Source organism: Raphanus sativus, chromosome 6 (genome assembly GCF_000801105.2).
Source record: "Raphanus sativus cultivar WK10039 chromosome 6, ASM80110v3, whole genome shotgun sequence".
NCBI classification, from domain to species: domain Eukaryota; kingdom Viridiplantae; phylum Streptophyta; class Magnoliopsida; order Brassicales; family Brassicaceae; genus Raphanus; species Raphanus sativus.
The window spans coordinates 41,378,808-41,396,079 of NC_079516.1; the positions used below are offsets into that span (position 1 = coordinate 41,378,808).

The window sequence follows — 17,272 nt, forward strand, 5'->3', positions numbered from 1 at the left end:
GTATAAAAGACTAGAAGATACAATCCATGAACTTAAGTTAATATCAAAATCAGATAAAATCAAAATATTTTCGAGTTAAATACAGATCTTGATCCTTTTCAAAAAGAAATTAAATTTTCCCTTAGATCAAGCATGTTATCGAAATTAAATCTTCCTGATATGAGCTGAGCATACGTTTTCAGAATTTTAGATTATATACATAAATAGACTTTTCGAGAAATATTTTCGTAAAATACTTTTTTTGGAAGATTTCTCATGATTATAACCGTAAAAGTATTTTCAGTTTTTTTTAGTCATGCGAAGATAATTATAATGTACTAGTATTACTTTTACATTTAACTGAATTTAAGATAGATATTTGCACTCAAATTCAAGTTTTATGTTATTTTCGGGAAACATTTCTTATTAATTTTTATGAAACTTCAAATTTATTGGTTAAATAAAATATGGTCAATTACCATATGTTCTCATGTTGCATAACATATTAAATGCGGTGAGTTGTTTGGTTTTGACACCCTACCTTCTATTGTATTAAAACCTGAGTACAAAACTATAGTTACCTATTTTTAAGTGATTTTTTTATATTTTCTTCATTCCTTTTAGACTAATTTTAGTCACTTCGTTTATTGTTTTTCCAAATAATTTGATATCATTTATTATATAAGTACAAAACCTAACTTACCTATTTAAAATATTTTATTATGTGATTTATTTTATTTTTACTCTTCCAAACTATTTCATTAATTATATTTATCATAATAATTCGAAGTCATTTTATTTTATGTGTTAACAATAGTAATTTCACATATCTAAATGAATTTGCTACATTAGTGATAAGAATTCAAACAGTTAATAAAAAGAATTTATTTGTTACATAACCAGTTAGACATAAACACCCACCTTCAGATACATACCGGTTTTTGTGTATCAAATTTTTAAATTTTTAAATTAAATTCTGTTCGGTCATTATAAATTTTCGGATAGGGTTTGAGTCAGATTGCTCTGAATCCAAATATATTTGTAGGAGTTTAAAAATATCTAAATAACTTATATCTATATATTTTAAAATGTCAATAAACAACTTATAAAATGTAACCAACATTCACGCGGTTCCTTAATTTGAAATCACAATTTTCTAAAACCAAAATCCAGATCAGAACCGCTGTGGAAATATTATATGAGCTGGATAATCTCAAAAAGTCAAGTCAACTAGATATGAGCATACTTCATTTAATTCCTATATATTACGTCTGTGTGCATGTATCTAAGTTAATAAGCTCGTTGATGATGGCGGCGCTTCTTCATCTCAGCACTCTCTTTTCTCTCTTAGCCACAATCCTTTCAATCGCAGAAAGTACGTACAAACATAAAACTCCCCATCAATTATTTACTAGCTTTAACCCACTTCAACTATTTTTAACTCACATCGTTTTTTGGTTCTATTCTATCATTAGGTATAAGCATTGACTGTGGATCAACGGAATCCTACGTAGACTCGGACAATGTAACATGGGTCGGAGATAAAGGCTTCGTCACGACCGGCGAGCCCATGAAGATTCCAGACGTTGTTACGAAGCCCATCAACACCCTGCGGTACTTTCCAACTGGCCAAACCAACTGCTACACAAACATACCGGTGACAAAACGCCAGAAAACACTCGTGAGGACAAAGTTCTACTACGAGAACTACGATGGTAACTTTTCGCCTCCATCTTTCGACTTGGTTTATGATGGGAAACACCGTGATTCTGTTGAAATCACTGAGTCTTTACTCAACAACGAGGAGACGTTCTATTACTCGGAGTTGATATTTGCTCCGGCGAATGAGAGTATTAGCGTATGCCTCATCCGTACGTCTCCATCCGACAACCCTTTTATATCTTCTATTGAGGTTTACAGCCTAGACGTCGGAATGTACGCCGATCTTGGTCCCAATGAAGGTCTGATTACCCGACAAAGAACTACTTGCGGTGCCAAAGAGAGTATAAGGTATATATATATGCCTATTCAAAACATGGAGCTCTAATTAAATCAAATCATTGTTTTCATAAAATAATCGTATTCTAAAAACATATAATTATTTCAGACAGGTAAAAAAATTAGTAACGTTGTTTTCTAACTAAACTTAAGTTTACTAATCTACCATTTTAGCATATGATTTTTAATTTTTATCATTGTTATATATAACACTTTTAAATATTTATAATCCTTCGAGTGCATTTATTATAATTGTGTTAGTTCATTATTACTTTGATTAAAGGTTATATTGTTAATTTAGTTATCTTCCGATTGCCAAGTGGCGATAACTGACTTGGTTTCAAGGATCCCTTTGTGAGGAGATTGAGTCCATGTGACCAAAGTTGGTCCCAACTTGAACGAGATATTGGCAAGGGCCGGAAATTATTTGTAAAATACAGATTTAATAATTGTATCTAATCTTTGTGTTTGAACTTATTTCAGCTACCCGTTAGATCCTTACGGTAGGCCATGGTACCCGTTAGGCGCCGATGATACACTGGCCGATCTAACGACCTCAGCCCCGTCGATAGACATCACAGGGGCGTCAAACAAGCCGCCAGAGGTTGTTATGTCGAAGGCATCGTCATCTTTAGGAGTGAGCATAAAACTCTCTAACTTGGCGCTCCCCTTAACGGGTCTACCGGTATATTTGGCTCTTTACTTCTCGGAGCCTCAGACTCTAGGTCGGACCCAAAAGCGGTCATTCAACGTTTTCTTGGATGACACCCAAGTGGGTTCCGGTCCCATCATTCCGGTTTTTGGGAAAGCAACTCAAGTCGTTTTGAGAGATGTAGTGGCCACATCAGGGTCCCAAATAGTATTTCAGTCCACCGGCGACTCGGTTTTGCCACCCATCATTAACGGTGTGGAGCTGTTTTCAATAAGTAACAGCCGGAATGGCGGAGGCGGAGGCGGAAGCGGAGGCGGAGGCGGAGGCGGAAGCGGAGGCGGAGGCCAAAGTAGCGGTGGTAATAATAATTCTGGAGGTTAGTTTATATTTCTAATTTTAAATGAAATATAGTATGATATCCCCTAGTATATATTTGAGAAGTGATTTACCATATGTCTTCTCTACAATCGTTTTCACAAAAAAAATTGTGACGTGGCTATTATAGTTGATGACATGTCATATGGTTAAATATGACATGGACAATTATATTTAATATGATATATATTTTTGGAAATCTTTTTAGAATATGACAATAACTCATATATTATATTTAAAGTGATTTGCCATATGTCTTCTCTACAATCGTTCTCACAAAAAAAAACTGTGACGTGGCTATTAGAATTGATGACATGTCATATGGTTAAATATGACATAGACAATTATATTTAATGCTGATATATATTTTTGGAAATCTTTTTAGAATATGACAATAACTCTTATATTACATTTAATATTGATTTATATTTTTGGTAAACTTTGTAGAATATGGTAATAACTCATAAATCATCACTAAAATAAATATATTCAAATATGACATTTTGAATTTCGAAATATTATATAACTTTACTTTTATAATTATAAAATTTTTATTATCTAAAATTTTCTAAATTTTCTGAAGTTTAAAAAAAAAATTAAATCGTAATATCATTAGTTTCTTTTAAATATCTACAAATTATATAAATATTATTTAGTTTTAATTTTTGATAACTATACAATTTTATATGATTTTTAGTAATTTTGTACAAGTTGATTTAATATATTTAACCAAATGAAATAAATAATTTTTATCTATATACATATATATTCTTAAATATAATTTAAAATAAAAAAATTCTCTTAATTTTATGCTTAATTAATGATATTTATATTAATTATTGGTCAAAATAATAAAATATATAATATTAATAAATTACATTTTAAAATATAAAATTTAACTTTTAAAAAATTCATCACTACACATGGTGCAGGAAAACATCTTGATTAATAATTGTGACATGGCTAATAAAATTGATGACATGTTTTATAGATTAATATGATATGGAAAATTATATTTAATGTTAATTTATATTTTTGGTAAACTTTTTAAAATATGATAATAACTCATATATTACATTTATTGTCGATTTATATTTTTGGACTTTTTAAAAATATGGTAATAACTCATAAATCATCATTAAAATAAATATATTCAATTATGGCATTTCAAATTTCGAAATATCATTTAAATTAAAAATATTTCAAAAATATATACATATTTTTAGAAAATTATAAAAATTAAATCATAAAATCAAATTAAATCGTAAAATCATTAGTTTCTTACATATATCTACAGATTTTATAAATATTGTTTAATTTTAATTTTTGACAATTATGCAATTTTACATATTTATTTAATATATTTAATTAAAATAAATAGATAGAAAAATCTACCTAAGATTATAATTTTAAATATATACATGCACATTCTTAAATATAATTCAAGATAAACAAATTTTTTTTATTTTAATTTTAATGTTCAGTTAAATCAAATTTATATTAAAATATTGATAAGAAAAAAGAAAATTTATAATATTAAAAAAATATAATTTATATTTATTTATTAAAAAATATTTTAAAATTCTTTTACTGCATATGGTGCAGGAAAACACCTAGTTGAACAATCTAAGCGTAAACCCCTCCATCCCCTTTTTCGTGAAAGATATTAATATATTCCGTTTGGTATAATGGTAACTAATTAGGTTCTGGAGGAGTGGCAACATAACTACTAACGTTTTCTTATCTTTAAATTCCCCCTTATTTATTTAATGTGTCAATATTTTCTAATATAAAACGTAATTCGCACAAGATTCATGATCCACACTATTGATTGATAAAAACAAATCAGTTGCGAGCAAAGATTATCCGTAGTTAAGGGTTTTTTTTTGGGATCAAATCCGTAGTTAAGAGTTTTCACCCGTTTTCATTCGGCAAATAACTTCTCGTTTTAATAATGGTATAATACATGCTGCACCAAAAAATAGTACTCCTTTCATTTTTAAATAAGTGTCACTTTAATATTTTTTATACAGATTAAGAAAGTAACGGAAATATATGCAAATTGTTGTTAATTACGTTTTGACGAATAATATTTAAGATAAATAAAATTATTTATAAAATTAATACAATTTACAATTAATTTTCAGTTTAAATTAAATATAATTAGCACTAGAATTGTAAAGTGACAATATTTGTATAAGAAAAATTAGAATAACACTTGTTATAAAACAGAAGGAGTATAATATATGATTTACTTTTACTATCTTTACGCAGAACAACTAACTAGACGGCCTTCTATGATGACTATATATAGGTGGGGCAAAAAACAATGGAGGAAAGAAGAAGAAAAACAAATTACCACTCATTCTTGGAGTTACGTTCGCTTCTGCGTTTGCAATTCTCTCATCAACGTTTGGAGCTATTTTCTTGAGAAAGCGTCAAAATGCTAAGCCACAGTCCAATCCCACGCCAACTACGTCCACCGGTATGTCTATATAGTTGATATTACTGGATTAAAAAATTTAGTACATATGAGAAGTAATCGTTACTATCTGTAATGGGACAGGCACGGGAATGTCACCTCTATTTGAACAGCAGTTTTCTAGTGATACAGACCACTCCTATGTTGTTCAAGATGATCATCATTGAGATTGGTTCCTAGTTGTCAACGAGCTACATCCAAGTGTTTTATTCTAAATGTACTTTTATTATTCTAAATTTACTTTTAAAATTTATGATATTTATTAAACTCATATTTTCATCACATTCTCTTTAAGATATCGGCATTATCACTGATTTCACCAATCCAATATGGTTTTCTAATATGTTCTATATACAGTATACGAATATGGACCATGCATGACAGCTCCAAACCGGATAGATCATGATAGTAAAATTAATTGTTGATACATGGATTTGTAGTACACATGGAAAGGGAGGAATTAGGTAACGCATGCCGGAGTTGGTTAAACTTTTTTTTAATTAAATATATATGTATATTTTTAATTAAATATATATGTATATATCATCAATACTATTAAAACAGAAGGCTTTTTTTTGAAGTATCCTTCTGTTTTGAATATATTTACAGATCTCTGCCATTGAATCATTTAAACCTATACTTTTTATTATTGATATATTCAACGATTTTCTTTTTTTATTGCAACACCTAATTACTTTTAAGTTCCTTTTCCTTTTATTAAATCTAACCAAACACTTTATGTATGCTATCAGAACTGTACGTATTATAGTGTTTTTACTTTTAGATAATATTGGAGCAAAAAGAGCAACACTAACGATGATACAGCTTTTTCAGAAAAATGAAGAAATTCTAGATTTTTGAGATTTCAATTGAGATGTCTGATGAGAAAATGTATTCAATAGATACAGAAGTCTTAGTCTGGTGTAAAGTTTTTATTTATTTATTAGGGTTCATGTTCCTAAAAACTATAGATACATTCATATTTTTTTTTTGTAAAGCCAGATACAGTCATATACAGAGGTCTTAGTCTAAATGTATTGAAAAGTTTACAATGAGGATTAATGATCTAAACGGCTCCTTTTCTTCTCGGTCGTTGTAATTAGCAAGTAAATTACAAACTCATACTTTTATTATGGATACGGCAAAATAAATTTAAAGTCTACACATGTTTTTTTAATTGCTTCAGTAAGGTTGGCTTCTTCTCTAATTTTTTATAGTATTCACTTCATATGTTATTGGGAGTTGCTCCAAAAAAAAAGATGTTACTGGGATTCGGGTGTTTTAGTCATGATACATGGCTGATTACACCTTGAAAATGGTTTATTTAAAATATTGCATTAAAAATTCCCAGTTATGGTGTATATCGTTAGTCCAACAATTACGGTACATATGGTTATTTAATTATATGTAATGTAATTGATTTTTGGGGGATATTTGTAACAGATAATTAGTATCTTTCTAATACAACAATATAGATAATATATACAGAAACCATGTTTACAATAATCATATTTCACAACAATCAATGAAACCCACCAATTTCAGAAGCTTACCTAACTATCTAATCCATTATTAAAAAGTTAATTATAAACTTTTTGTTTTAACAAAATTCTTAAAATCTTAACTATAAATTGTTTTGGGGATTTTCCATGTTCAAATAGGTTTTTCACGTTTTCTTAAATTTATATGGAAAATGCATTAATTTCAGCATATGTTATTTAGTCATTAAAAAAATCAGGACATTAATTCTGCATATTCGATTAATATATCTTATTAGTATTTCGGGAATATTTGAAAAGATTTTTTGGCCCAGAATTAATTGACAAATCTACAATATTGTGTAACAACCTAAACTAATTGACTTACTTTATAAATATTCATGGACCATTATATTGTTAATCAATATTTGAAAAAAATTAACAGTATTGTTGATAGCTCGAGAAAAAATAATAAAATTATTAGAGAACATTTCAGTTAATGACCCACTAATAATCATATACTAGATTATGTCCCGCCTTAAAAGGACGGGTATATTTTTGTTTTATATTTTTCAGAAAATTTACTTTTTATATTTGTGTCTTTTTAGTCATATTTGTGTTTTTATTTAAATATATTTTTTTTTAAAATGATTAATAAACAATTTTAATATATTCTATTAAAATAGTTGGATTACACATATATTAATAGGTCATGATCATGTCTTAATTTGAAAGGGTGGGTGCATTTATGTTTTTCTTTGTAATCGTACTTTTGTAAAATATTTTTAAATCATTAGCAAGAAGTTTTGATCCATTATATTAAAACAACAACATGATATATTATATAGGTGTGGTTTAATTATTTTAATACAATTATTAAAAAAAATTATTAATTATTTTTAAAAATGTATTATACAAATTAAAAATAAAAATATGACTAAAACACAAATATGATCATTAAATTTTTAAGAAAAATGTAAAGCAAAGAATATACCCGTCCTTTTAAGGACGGGTCAGAATCTAGTTAACTATTATGAGAGTTGGCAGTTACATCTTGTTAAAACATATAGTCATTCATATTGCAAAAAGAAAAGAGTTTGAAGCAATAAGTAAATAATATGAAAACTTATTATAAACCCTGATGTAGTTCAAGCTAGGAAGCTGAACAATAAAGTCATCACAGAAGCTTTAGCCATAGCCCACGGTGACCACTCTTTCCATGTCTATGTGTTCCTCTGCCCTTAGCTTGTAGCTGCTATCTCAGTTGCCTTACATGCATATTGTAACCACCCAATTCCGAAGTTTTTTAATTTCAAGAAAATGGATCAAGAGAGATATTTCTCATAGTGTGGAAACACTTGATTTTTTATATCGAGTTGAAACAAATGTGGTCTAAGGAAGTATTCGATTAGAGAGGAAAAAAGAAAGAAATCAAAACCTTACTTTCTTTGAACGGGCGGTTATTATCTTGCGTCTTGCTGCTCATATTAGCGTCAAACCAACGAAGATTACAAAGCGGCTAAGTTGTTGTTGTGTACTTCTTCTGTACTACTTTTAGTGATGTTTTAGGTTATTGCACATAGATTAAGAAAACACATATTTTTATGTAGTTTATCTTGGTAACATAAAAATACATTAAATAAAACTAGTTTAACCAATAATAAAAAAGTACAGTATTTTATAATTGGTCATAAAATTCAAATCATATTAAATTTTATCTATACTAGTGAGAACATTATTTAAAATAAGACAAAATAAAAATCCTAAAACACCATTTAAAGTGGGACGGAGAAAGTATTTCTTTGTGTGTCAAAAAGTCAAAACCGAGTTTGCTATATAGTATTGTAATTGGGAATTATTCGATACACTAATTAATTTGCAATTATCTGATAAAAGAGACTAACTTACCGGTCAGACTAAGTCATCAGAATTAAATAAATCGACAACCACGATATGTTTATTTGATCAGTCAAACAAACAGGGTAGACGGAACTGAAAACCAACAATTGATTAAATGCACATAATGTGGGTGCGACGGTAATACTAGCACTAATGCACCGAGTTCACTCATAACTACACAGTTAAACGTATTTGGACGAGTGACTTTCCGAAAAATCTTCGTGTTGCATCTTTTTTTTTTTAAATGATAAAAAAAAATGCACATAATGTAGGAATATCCTGTACTTGCCCGGTTGTTGAAGAACTTATTATTTCCCAGCTGGAAAAATAAAAATGTCAATGCTATAAAATGTTTTCAAGTTCGATTCCAACTTGGTTTTGAAATACTAATAGACAACTCAATTCTGCAGATATAACATATATAAAAAAGGTGCGTGCATAGATGTTGTATAGAGCATTAGTTGAAAAATTAGCTCCCACCATGGCTTCTGATTCTCTTTTTCTTCTTTTCTTTCTTTCCATCATAACCCTCTCTCAAGCGAGTAAGTAAACTATCTTTTTCTTTTTGACATCTAAGTAAACTATCTTCAAACGTATAATTAATATCTTGTTTATCTAAGTAAATAGTTTTTCCAATTGTACATATTGTAAGTTCTTTCTTAGAACCCAACCAGGTTAGCTTAGTGGACCAAAAAGTCTTGGATTCAGTCGTTAATTTTGAACACCTTGATCTAGATCAATCCACATGGTTAAAGGGTCCTTTTCATGTTTTAGTTTCGTCGACTTGTGTTTAGTCTTTTGTATATGATGCCGTTACCTATAAACGGTTTACAAAAGGCTTTTGTTATCATATGGTCACAAAGATCTATGTAGCGACCGTGTGAAATTTTCGAAAACCCCCATCCATTACACATTAAGCGTGAAACAAATGTCCTAGTCACGTTTTTATAAATGATGATTTTTCAGAAAACTTCTTACTGAAGATTATTTTATTCTAGGTTCTAAATTCACGTTATATACAACAGAAATTTCAAGGCAACATCCACTTATTTCGAAAAAAAAATTTGCTAAATAGATTAATAGTCTAAATTTATACAATGTACAATGGGATTTATTCTTGAATTACACAATGTTTTTAGTTACGTTATTATACCACACATAGCATTACATTATTTGCCTCAAAGTAGGATACATAAATCTATTTTTACCTATGATTCTCATTATCGTCATCATCATAATACCATCATGATTCATGCATGCATGATCAATTTCAGGTGTAAACATAGACTGCGGAACGTCATTATCGGGCGTAGACGCCAACAACATCAAATGGGTCGGGGACAAAGACTTCATCACATCCGGAGAATCTGCCACGGTTTCTTCCACCACCGTAGAGAGATCCCTCACCACACTGCGGTACTTCCCGACCGGCGAATCCAACTGCTATAACATTCCGGTAACAAAAGGAGGAAAAGTCCTAGTGCGAACGATGTTTTACTATGGAAACTACGACGGGAAGTCTTCATCCCCATCCTTCAGCGTAGTTTTCGAAGGGAAACACCGAGGCACCGTATCCATATCTTCGGCATTCGAACCTTACACTTTGGAGCTGATATTTGCCCCAGCCAGCGGAGAGACAAGCGTTTGTTTTGTGCGTACCTCATCATCAAACCCATTTGTATCCTCCATTGAAGTTGCTGACTTAGCCGATGGCATGTATGACGAGCTTGGTCCTGGTGAAGGTTTATTTTACCAACAACGACGTGCGTATGGCACAACAGAAGTTATAAGGTAATAACTAACACAATATCCAACAACGTGCATAAGTAGCATAAATAGTGCTGAGTTTCGTGGACAATGAGTAGATTGGCATATACCGTCCAGTAATATAATATCCTTATATTTTCTTTTTTTTTTAGTATTCCAAAAAGTACCTTTCAGTTATATTTTCTTTTAGTTTTGAGTTTATGATAATTAAAATGTGTTTCATTTCAAATGAACCCGTTTTAATCTCAAAAAAGTTTGTAGGTTGTAAATGTAAATGGAAGAAGAAACCATTTGCAAAACAAATGTTGATAAAAACGAAAACTACACAAACATATACGCCAACTAGGATCGGCCCGCCCTACGGGCGGAATAATAATTTAAATAGTTAGAATAAATATTTTTGATTTTTGTTTAATATTGGTTTTTTATTTTAAAAAGTTTTTTTATATTAGTATGAATTATTATTTAAATTGATTTTTATTCTTGATTCAATCTCATTCTCATTACAATTAACTAAATTTCTCCTTACAATGAATAAGATTGTTTATTTGAAGTTTTATTCTGTTTCTATTTTAATGGTATAGAATTTTTGATTTGTTTGTTTAATTGAAGTTATCTAGTCTTATTCATTCTCTTATATTATTTGATACCGTATGTCTCGTATTCGATTATATAACTATATTTTTTATTTTTTACACAGTTATGGATCTATGTTTATAGTTTCTTAGAATTCTTGACATAAATATTTAAAATACATTCTACATCTATTTAGTTATAATAACTTAACATATCTCTTTTATATAAAAAATACATTTTTATTTTTGTACTTTTCTGTATTTTATTCTATTTTTCGTAACAATTATTTTGATTTCTTATTATCTATTAAATTTTATTGTAATATTATTTTCGTAAAAAAAAAAATCTATTATGTATTACTATTTGATTATATTTTCCTTTATTATTTTAATTTTCTAATTTTGAGCTTCTGATAAAATTTTGTAATTATTTCATAAGCTTTACGCTTTTATTTGCATTTGATAAACCGCGTAGACACAAAATCACTAAAAATCGTTTTTATCATTTTCTGAAGTATATGTATTTTAAATGATATTATGTATTGTGTGCTAAAATAAATTTACATTGATGGTTTTTTTTGTAGATTGTAATTAAACTATTGATTAAAACGAACTTTTGGGTTACTAAATATTTTATAAATAATTTTAGTTAATAGAATAAGATGTTAAGGAATATAAGAGTATTTAATAATTTTTTAAAAATTATAGTGTCAAATTTTTAGACAACTTATTTTGATGAGGTTAACATCAGTAAAAAGGGTTAACCCACATTCACATATTCACATATTATAATATCTATTGTGATTATGAATATACTTTTATGATTATGAATATACTTTTACTCTTAGTAGCTTGTCATGTACTTGGTGTGTCTGAGTATCTTTCATTGTATAAACATCGAAAGAAAAGTTTCAGTCACCCATATCAAAAGTGAAAAATATAGAATTGAGAACGTTCAAGAGGCCAACATACGCCTGATGTTTGTATCGTTGTCAAGACTCTAAAGAAGAAGAAAGCTATTAGGTTTATAAAGAATTAACAACACAGAGCTAGAACCATTACAAAAACATGTTCTAGCATTTCATTCTCCTATATAGCTTCCCATGCATCGATGATGTATTACTTTTCTTCCTCTTCTATAATCATAACTATTGCCACTGTGCTGAGAGAATAAGTAGTTCATTTTTCCCAGTCAAAACAGACCAATTATCTTATGTGGAGATGAAATGAGGACATGTACTATATACTGGCTCAAGAATTGGGAATAAGACGACCATTGTACATTGTGTCGAGTAGCTCACTGCACCAGGCCTTCTAATGAGTCCTTTGTTGTTTGGTAAACCTGTACCTAAACTGACCAAGCAAACCTTCCACCTGTTTGCAAACAGGAGGCACCAAATAAAACAGTGTTTACCAAAACCAAACTACATTACAAATAAATGTTGGGAAAGAGGGAGTGACAAACCGTAACAGTTTACATTTTCCTGTACCCCCACACATATCACCTAATCATATAAACACATAAGACATCAATGTTATGCTCTTGAATCTTTTTGAAGCATATCAAACGGAAACAGAGAATCATTTCACATACGCAGTTAATCCGAAAGCTTTGATTAACTTAAGAGGTAACATTACCGGAGAGAGCTAGAATTCTTCTTCAAGATCCAAATTGGATGTGTACCTTCACTTCTTTTCTCTCTTAAGAGTTTCTCAGACTTCCGTATTATTTTCTCTGAAGAGGCACTATATATTTTGACCATAGCCTAGACGTGATGAACTTAGCCAAAGCACGTTCCACTTCCTCACTCACCTACACCAAACAAATAGACATACCAAAGGCCTTAACAAAACAAAACTGATTCATACCTAAAAATAGCTTAAAAGAACAAAGAAAACCAAGAATACTTGGTAAAACAAAGCAATTAAGAGAAAAGCAAAGAAAAAAAAAACAGAACATACAACTCTGCGGAGGATAGGTTCCAGAGAGGAGCAGAGCTTCTGCAAGCTGTCAACTTTTATCGCCTCAACAATCACACCCGACCAACAGAAAAAGAGGTAATCTGATAGAACATAATTTTTTCTATCTAAAAAAAATCAAAGAAGATGAATGAATGAATACTAACAAACCTAGCAAGAGCAGGGCGCTTTCGCTCAGGCTGCTTTTCATCGTTGCTGTCGTCTAAGTTACTCTTCATTCTTCAAAATCTGTTAAGAGGAACAACAAAAAAAAGCCTTAACTTTTTTATTTGTAAAAAAAAAAAAAATCTAAATCCCTCCGACGAAGACTTCGTGTAGACTCTCTCAAGCAAAGCGATTAAGAAGTTTACATTTATTTTCCAGTGAGAGTAATTCGCCGGCGACGGAAATGATTGTGTTGCTTTTTGATAGTCTCTCCCGACAGAGCCTCTCCAGTCCTATGTAGTAACCCTCGATCTTTGTAGGAAATCATGAGATTTAGCTGCAACACAAATTAAAAATAAAACAAAACCATTAATTCCATAAGCACTGCAATATCTATTACACATAACACTACAAACCTACTTTACCTCTTCTTCTTAACTTCCGAGCTTCGTTGATCTCACATGATATAGTACTGAAACCACGGCTTCGGATGTCCACGACACCAACCCCCAAAACCCTAGAAACTCCTTTGATGAAATCGGTGGCGGCGGAGCAGTCTCTCCTTTGATGATGAAAATCGACGAGGGCGGAAGATGAGAGAGTTGGTAGAAAGGAAGCGAAGGGTCGCGAGTTTGAGAAAACAAAAGAAATCTTAAAATAAGGAAGAAGGAAGAATGGAATAAAATTTACGATTGGAGAAGAGGAAACAAAGAATCACAACGCATACTGTTACGGAAATTGTATCGTCTCGTCGCGATCGAAGTGAGCGAAGACGCGAAGACGACGAATGACCAAGTCTACAATGATTAGGGTTTCGCTGGACCGGAGAGTAACACGGGCCTCAAATACAATCTCGAGCCAGAGCCCAATACACCAATACGCGGAGTTTCATTTACACGGACGCGTGTCACGCTCTGAAAGTGGGTATTTCCAACGTGGAATCTGACATGGACATAGCGGGAGAGATAGAAAGCTTCTTTTATATATAAAGATTTTTAACAACAATCAACGCCATTCTCATAAACCATAACTAGTTTTTGACCCGCACGCCCGTGCGGGTGTATGTTCTTCATAAGTATTTGTGATTTTCACTTGAATTTAAAAACATTCACAATACTGATTAACCGGTTGTATTCTTTTTCATTGTTTTTTATTCATTTTACTGGTAAAAGTATTAAAGTATAAAAGATAGACTATTAAGCATAACTGTATGTGTTTTATAAAATTATAATATAATATAGATATTATGGTTAAAACTTAAAACTATATTTTAATTATGGTTCTATAGATTTTAAAAAACAAATACATTATATAGTCATGAACATGAAAATAATGAAAAGTTAATCGAAAACACATGCACTTATATTATTAAGATTTTGGCAATTTTATTTGAAACCCATTGAACAATATATGAAGCCCATGCCTGCAGAAAAAAATTCGAAGGCCATATAATTCAAAGCCCATATAAAATGGTTAATTTAATTATTGAGAAAAATTCAGGGTTAAATACCATTTGTACTTCCTTTTTAATAGATTAGATATGTGAAATGGACCTGATTAAACCTATAACAAGTTAATAGCTTCTTGGGTTTGGCTATTTAAGAATAATTTGTTCTTTTTTCATTCTCTAGATCGGATCTTTACGGTAGGTTCTGGCTTCCTTCCGAGGTAAACATATTATTGACAGGAATACCATCCGGGGCTGCATCTATCGATACCTCTGATGCATCAAACAAGCCGCCTGAGTCCATCCTCCGTAACTCTTGGAGCGGGGATAGCTTAGCACTAGTCGACCCCACTCTTCCTACGGGAGGAGTTCCTGTTTACTTGGCTATGTATTTCTCGGAGCCACTCGAAATGAGTGTACGATCATTCAACATAATGTTTGGCAGTAAGAATGTTGGCACGGGTCCAATTGTGCCAGTGTATGGAAAAGCTACCCAAGTGGTAGTGAGAGACGTCGTGGCTAGCTCGAGTTCCCAGCTAGTGTTCCAGTCCACGATTAATGCGCTTTTACCCCCAATGATAAATGCGTTGGAGCTCTATATTATAAGTTCTGGTACAAGTGGAGACGGAAGCGGTAATGGAAGTGGAAGCGGACCAGGAACAGGTGGAGGTGGAGGTAGTGGGGGAGGTGGAGGAGGCGGATCTGGGAGTGGCGGACCTGCAGGTTTTTTTTTAATGCAATTTTCAGTGATTAATCTTGGTTACGGAGTAAAATCCCAAAATTATCAAATAATGTATAAATTTTATAGTTACCTACGTAATTTAATATATAACTTTTTTTTTAACTTTGTGTAAAGGTTCTGGTGGGACTGGAAAAGGGGAAACTGGAGGAAGCAACGGAGGGAACTCAGGTTTGTATTTCGACTTTTCGTTCCGTTCTAGCTTGCGATCTTGATGGGTTTCTTAGTTTGATGAAACTAACCCATATATACAGAAGATATCTTTATGCCTTATAGATCATAAATGAAGAAATGCAAGTAAAACGCAGTACATTTTGATATCGATGTAGGTGGGTCAACCAATGAAGAAAAGAAAAGTAAACTGCCAATTATAGTCGGTGCGGTAGCCGCGGTAGTGTTTGTTATTGTATGTGCTATAGTTACTATTATCTGCGTGAAACGTCGCAGAGAAGGGTCGCAAGTACTGACGACGACATTGCCAATGACGTCCACAGGTAGACACTGGTCTCTTGATATGTTTGGTAGAATTTGTACTGTATACAAAGAGTTTGATCTTAGCTGACCAACAAAAAAAGAGTTTGATCTCTTTGTTTTAGAGCATCTCCATTGGGAGATGTTATTAAGGATTCACACGCATTCCCAAAAAAAATCAATATATTAATGTCTAATTGATGAATCCGCATTGCGTAAGTTTACTGGGGTGAACCGTATCGACACTATACGTGGCGACCCACAATTAATCGGTTTATTAATTTTTTTTTAAAAGAATCAAACGAAAAGAATAAAAAACTATTATAATAACATTGAAAATCGAGAATGAGCAAATTTACCAATGAAGATGATCTTGTATGTATAATAATATGATTGTTTTGTCTGGGTTAATTATTATATATTTATTCTAGAGATGTGACTACTTTTAAACGTTTTGATGATAGTTGCTCAAACGGGGACTGGAGCATCCCCTCTATCTGGACAACAGACGGGGAACGAAGCGAACCAGTTTACAAATGAAGATATCGACGACCTGATTGGACCGAACCTGTCGTATGTAACGGAGCAACATTGAACTTCTATTTTGATATAAATGTTTTTTACCTTCAATTGTATGTCTTTCCAATGACCATTTTCTGCGAGATTTTTTTGTTCTTTATGGTTTTCATGTCGTACGTATCGTTAATTACATCCAATTATTTATTCTGGTTGTGACATTAAAAGGAGACAAATTTACAAATAAAATATTTTATCTTTATATATATATATATATATTATCATATATGATTTATTTACACATTTGTTTACGGGGGTATATATGTTATACGGAATTAAACTGACAACTAAAACAAAATCGACTCGCTGACATTACTTGGTCAAGATGCCAGCTCACAGAAACAGAGACCCACAATGGCTAGTTTTTTCATTAATAATGGGAATACTAGGTTAAGATCCACGCCTTGCGCGGAGTTAAATTCGTTAACTAATAATTTTAAGTAATATACATAATCTGAATTACTGAGTGATAATCAAATATTTAGTGTTGTGTAATAAAAGGTAGGGATAATTGGCATGTATGCCTATAGAGGGAGTCCATATTTGACACTTACCCGTAGCAAATTCAACCATTTTTTCTTTCCTGTTTTGCCCCTACCTCACACTCTCTCCTACATGCATAGCTCTCTGATTTGTGTCAGTTGTGTCAGTTGTTTATGTCTCCTACTATCTATTTTTCTTTTATTATCGTAGATTCCAGTTCTCTTTCT

The 17,272-nt window shown here is 31.2% G+C and overlaps 2 protein-coding genes and 2 long non-coding RNA genes across 5 annotated transcripts; 2 read left to right on the top strand and 2 right to left on the bottom strand.

Annotated features, from left to right (window-relative positions):
- Window positions 1–1,148: 1,148 nt before the first annotated feature.
- Window positions 1,149–5,800, top strand: LOC108809788 (uncharacterized protein At1g24485-like). Its single transcript, XM_018581931.2, has 5 exons — window positions 1,149–1,354; window positions 1,455–1,989; window positions 2,461–3,005; window positions 5,319–5,489; window positions 5,571–5,800. Exons 1-5 carry the CDS (start codon window positions 1,216–1,218, stop codon window positions 5,651–5,653), a joined length of 1,473 nt encoding a protein of 490 aa, XP_018437433.2. The 5' UTR covers window positions 1,149–1,215; the 3' UTR covers window positions 5,654–5,800.
- Window positions 5,801–9,260: 3,460 nt separating this feature from the next.
- On the top strand, window positions 9,261–16,727 carry LOC108809395 (uncharacterized protein At1g24485). Its single transcript, XM_018581541.2, has 6 exons — window positions 9,261–9,405; window positions 10,138–10,654; window positions 14,961–15,499; window positions 15,633–15,686; window positions 15,845–16,009; window positions 16,451–16,727. Exons 1-6 carry the CDS (start codon window positions 9,306–9,308, stop codon window positions 16,579–16,581), a joined length of 1,506 nt encoding a protein of 501 aa, XP_018437043.2. The 5' UTR covers window positions 9,261–9,305; the 3' UTR covers window positions 16,582–16,727.
- On the bottom strand, window positions 12,103–13,244 carry LOC108809397 (uncharacterized). Of its 2 annotated transcripts, XR_008935779.1 has the most exons (4): window positions 13,168–13,244; window positions 12,844–13,018; window positions 12,671–12,710; window positions 12,103–12,579 (listed from the first exon to the last, which is right to left on the bottom strand). It is a non-coding gene; the product is annotated as an uncharacterized LOC108809397 (long non-coding RNA). The 2 variants fall into 2 exon arrangements; XR_001942828.1 differs by lacking the exon at window positions 12,671–12,710.
- On the bottom strand, window positions 13,317–14,270 carry LOC130496623 (uncharacterized). The gene is made up of 3 exons (XR_008935778.1): window positions 13,755–14,270; window positions 13,536–13,666; window positions 13,317–13,413 (listed from the first exon to the last, which is right to left on the bottom strand). It is a non-coding gene; the product is annotated as an uncharacterized LOC130496623 (long non-coding RNA).
- Window positions 16,728–17,272: the final 545 nt, after the last annotated feature.

Bases quoted from the DNA above. Each gene is read 5' to 3' on its own strand.
- LOC108809788 (XM_018581931.2), top strand. From the start codon at position 1,216: ATGAGCATACTTCATTTAATTCCTATATATTACGTCTGTGTGCATGTA. The intron at 1,990-2,460 runs GTATATATATAT...AACTTATTTCAG, and splicing joins GGTGCCAAAGAGAGTATAAG to CTACCCGTTAGATCCTTACG. The intron at 3,006-5,318 runs GTTAGTTTATAT...GACTATATATAG, and splicing joins TGGTAATAATAATTCTGGAG to GTGGGGCAAAAAACAATGGA.
- LOC108809395 (XM_018581541.2), top strand. From the start codon at position 9,306: ATGTTGTATAGAGCATTAGTTGAAAAATTAGCTCCCACCATGGCTTCT. The intron at 9,406-10,137 runs GTAAGTAAACTA...GATCAATTTCAG, and splicing joins CATAACCCTCTCTCAAGCGA to GTGTAAACATAGACTGCGGA. The intron at 15,500-15,632 runs GTTTTTTTTTAA...CTTTGTGTAAAG, and splicing joins TGGGAGTGGCGGACCTGCAG to GTTCTGGTGGGACTGGAAAA.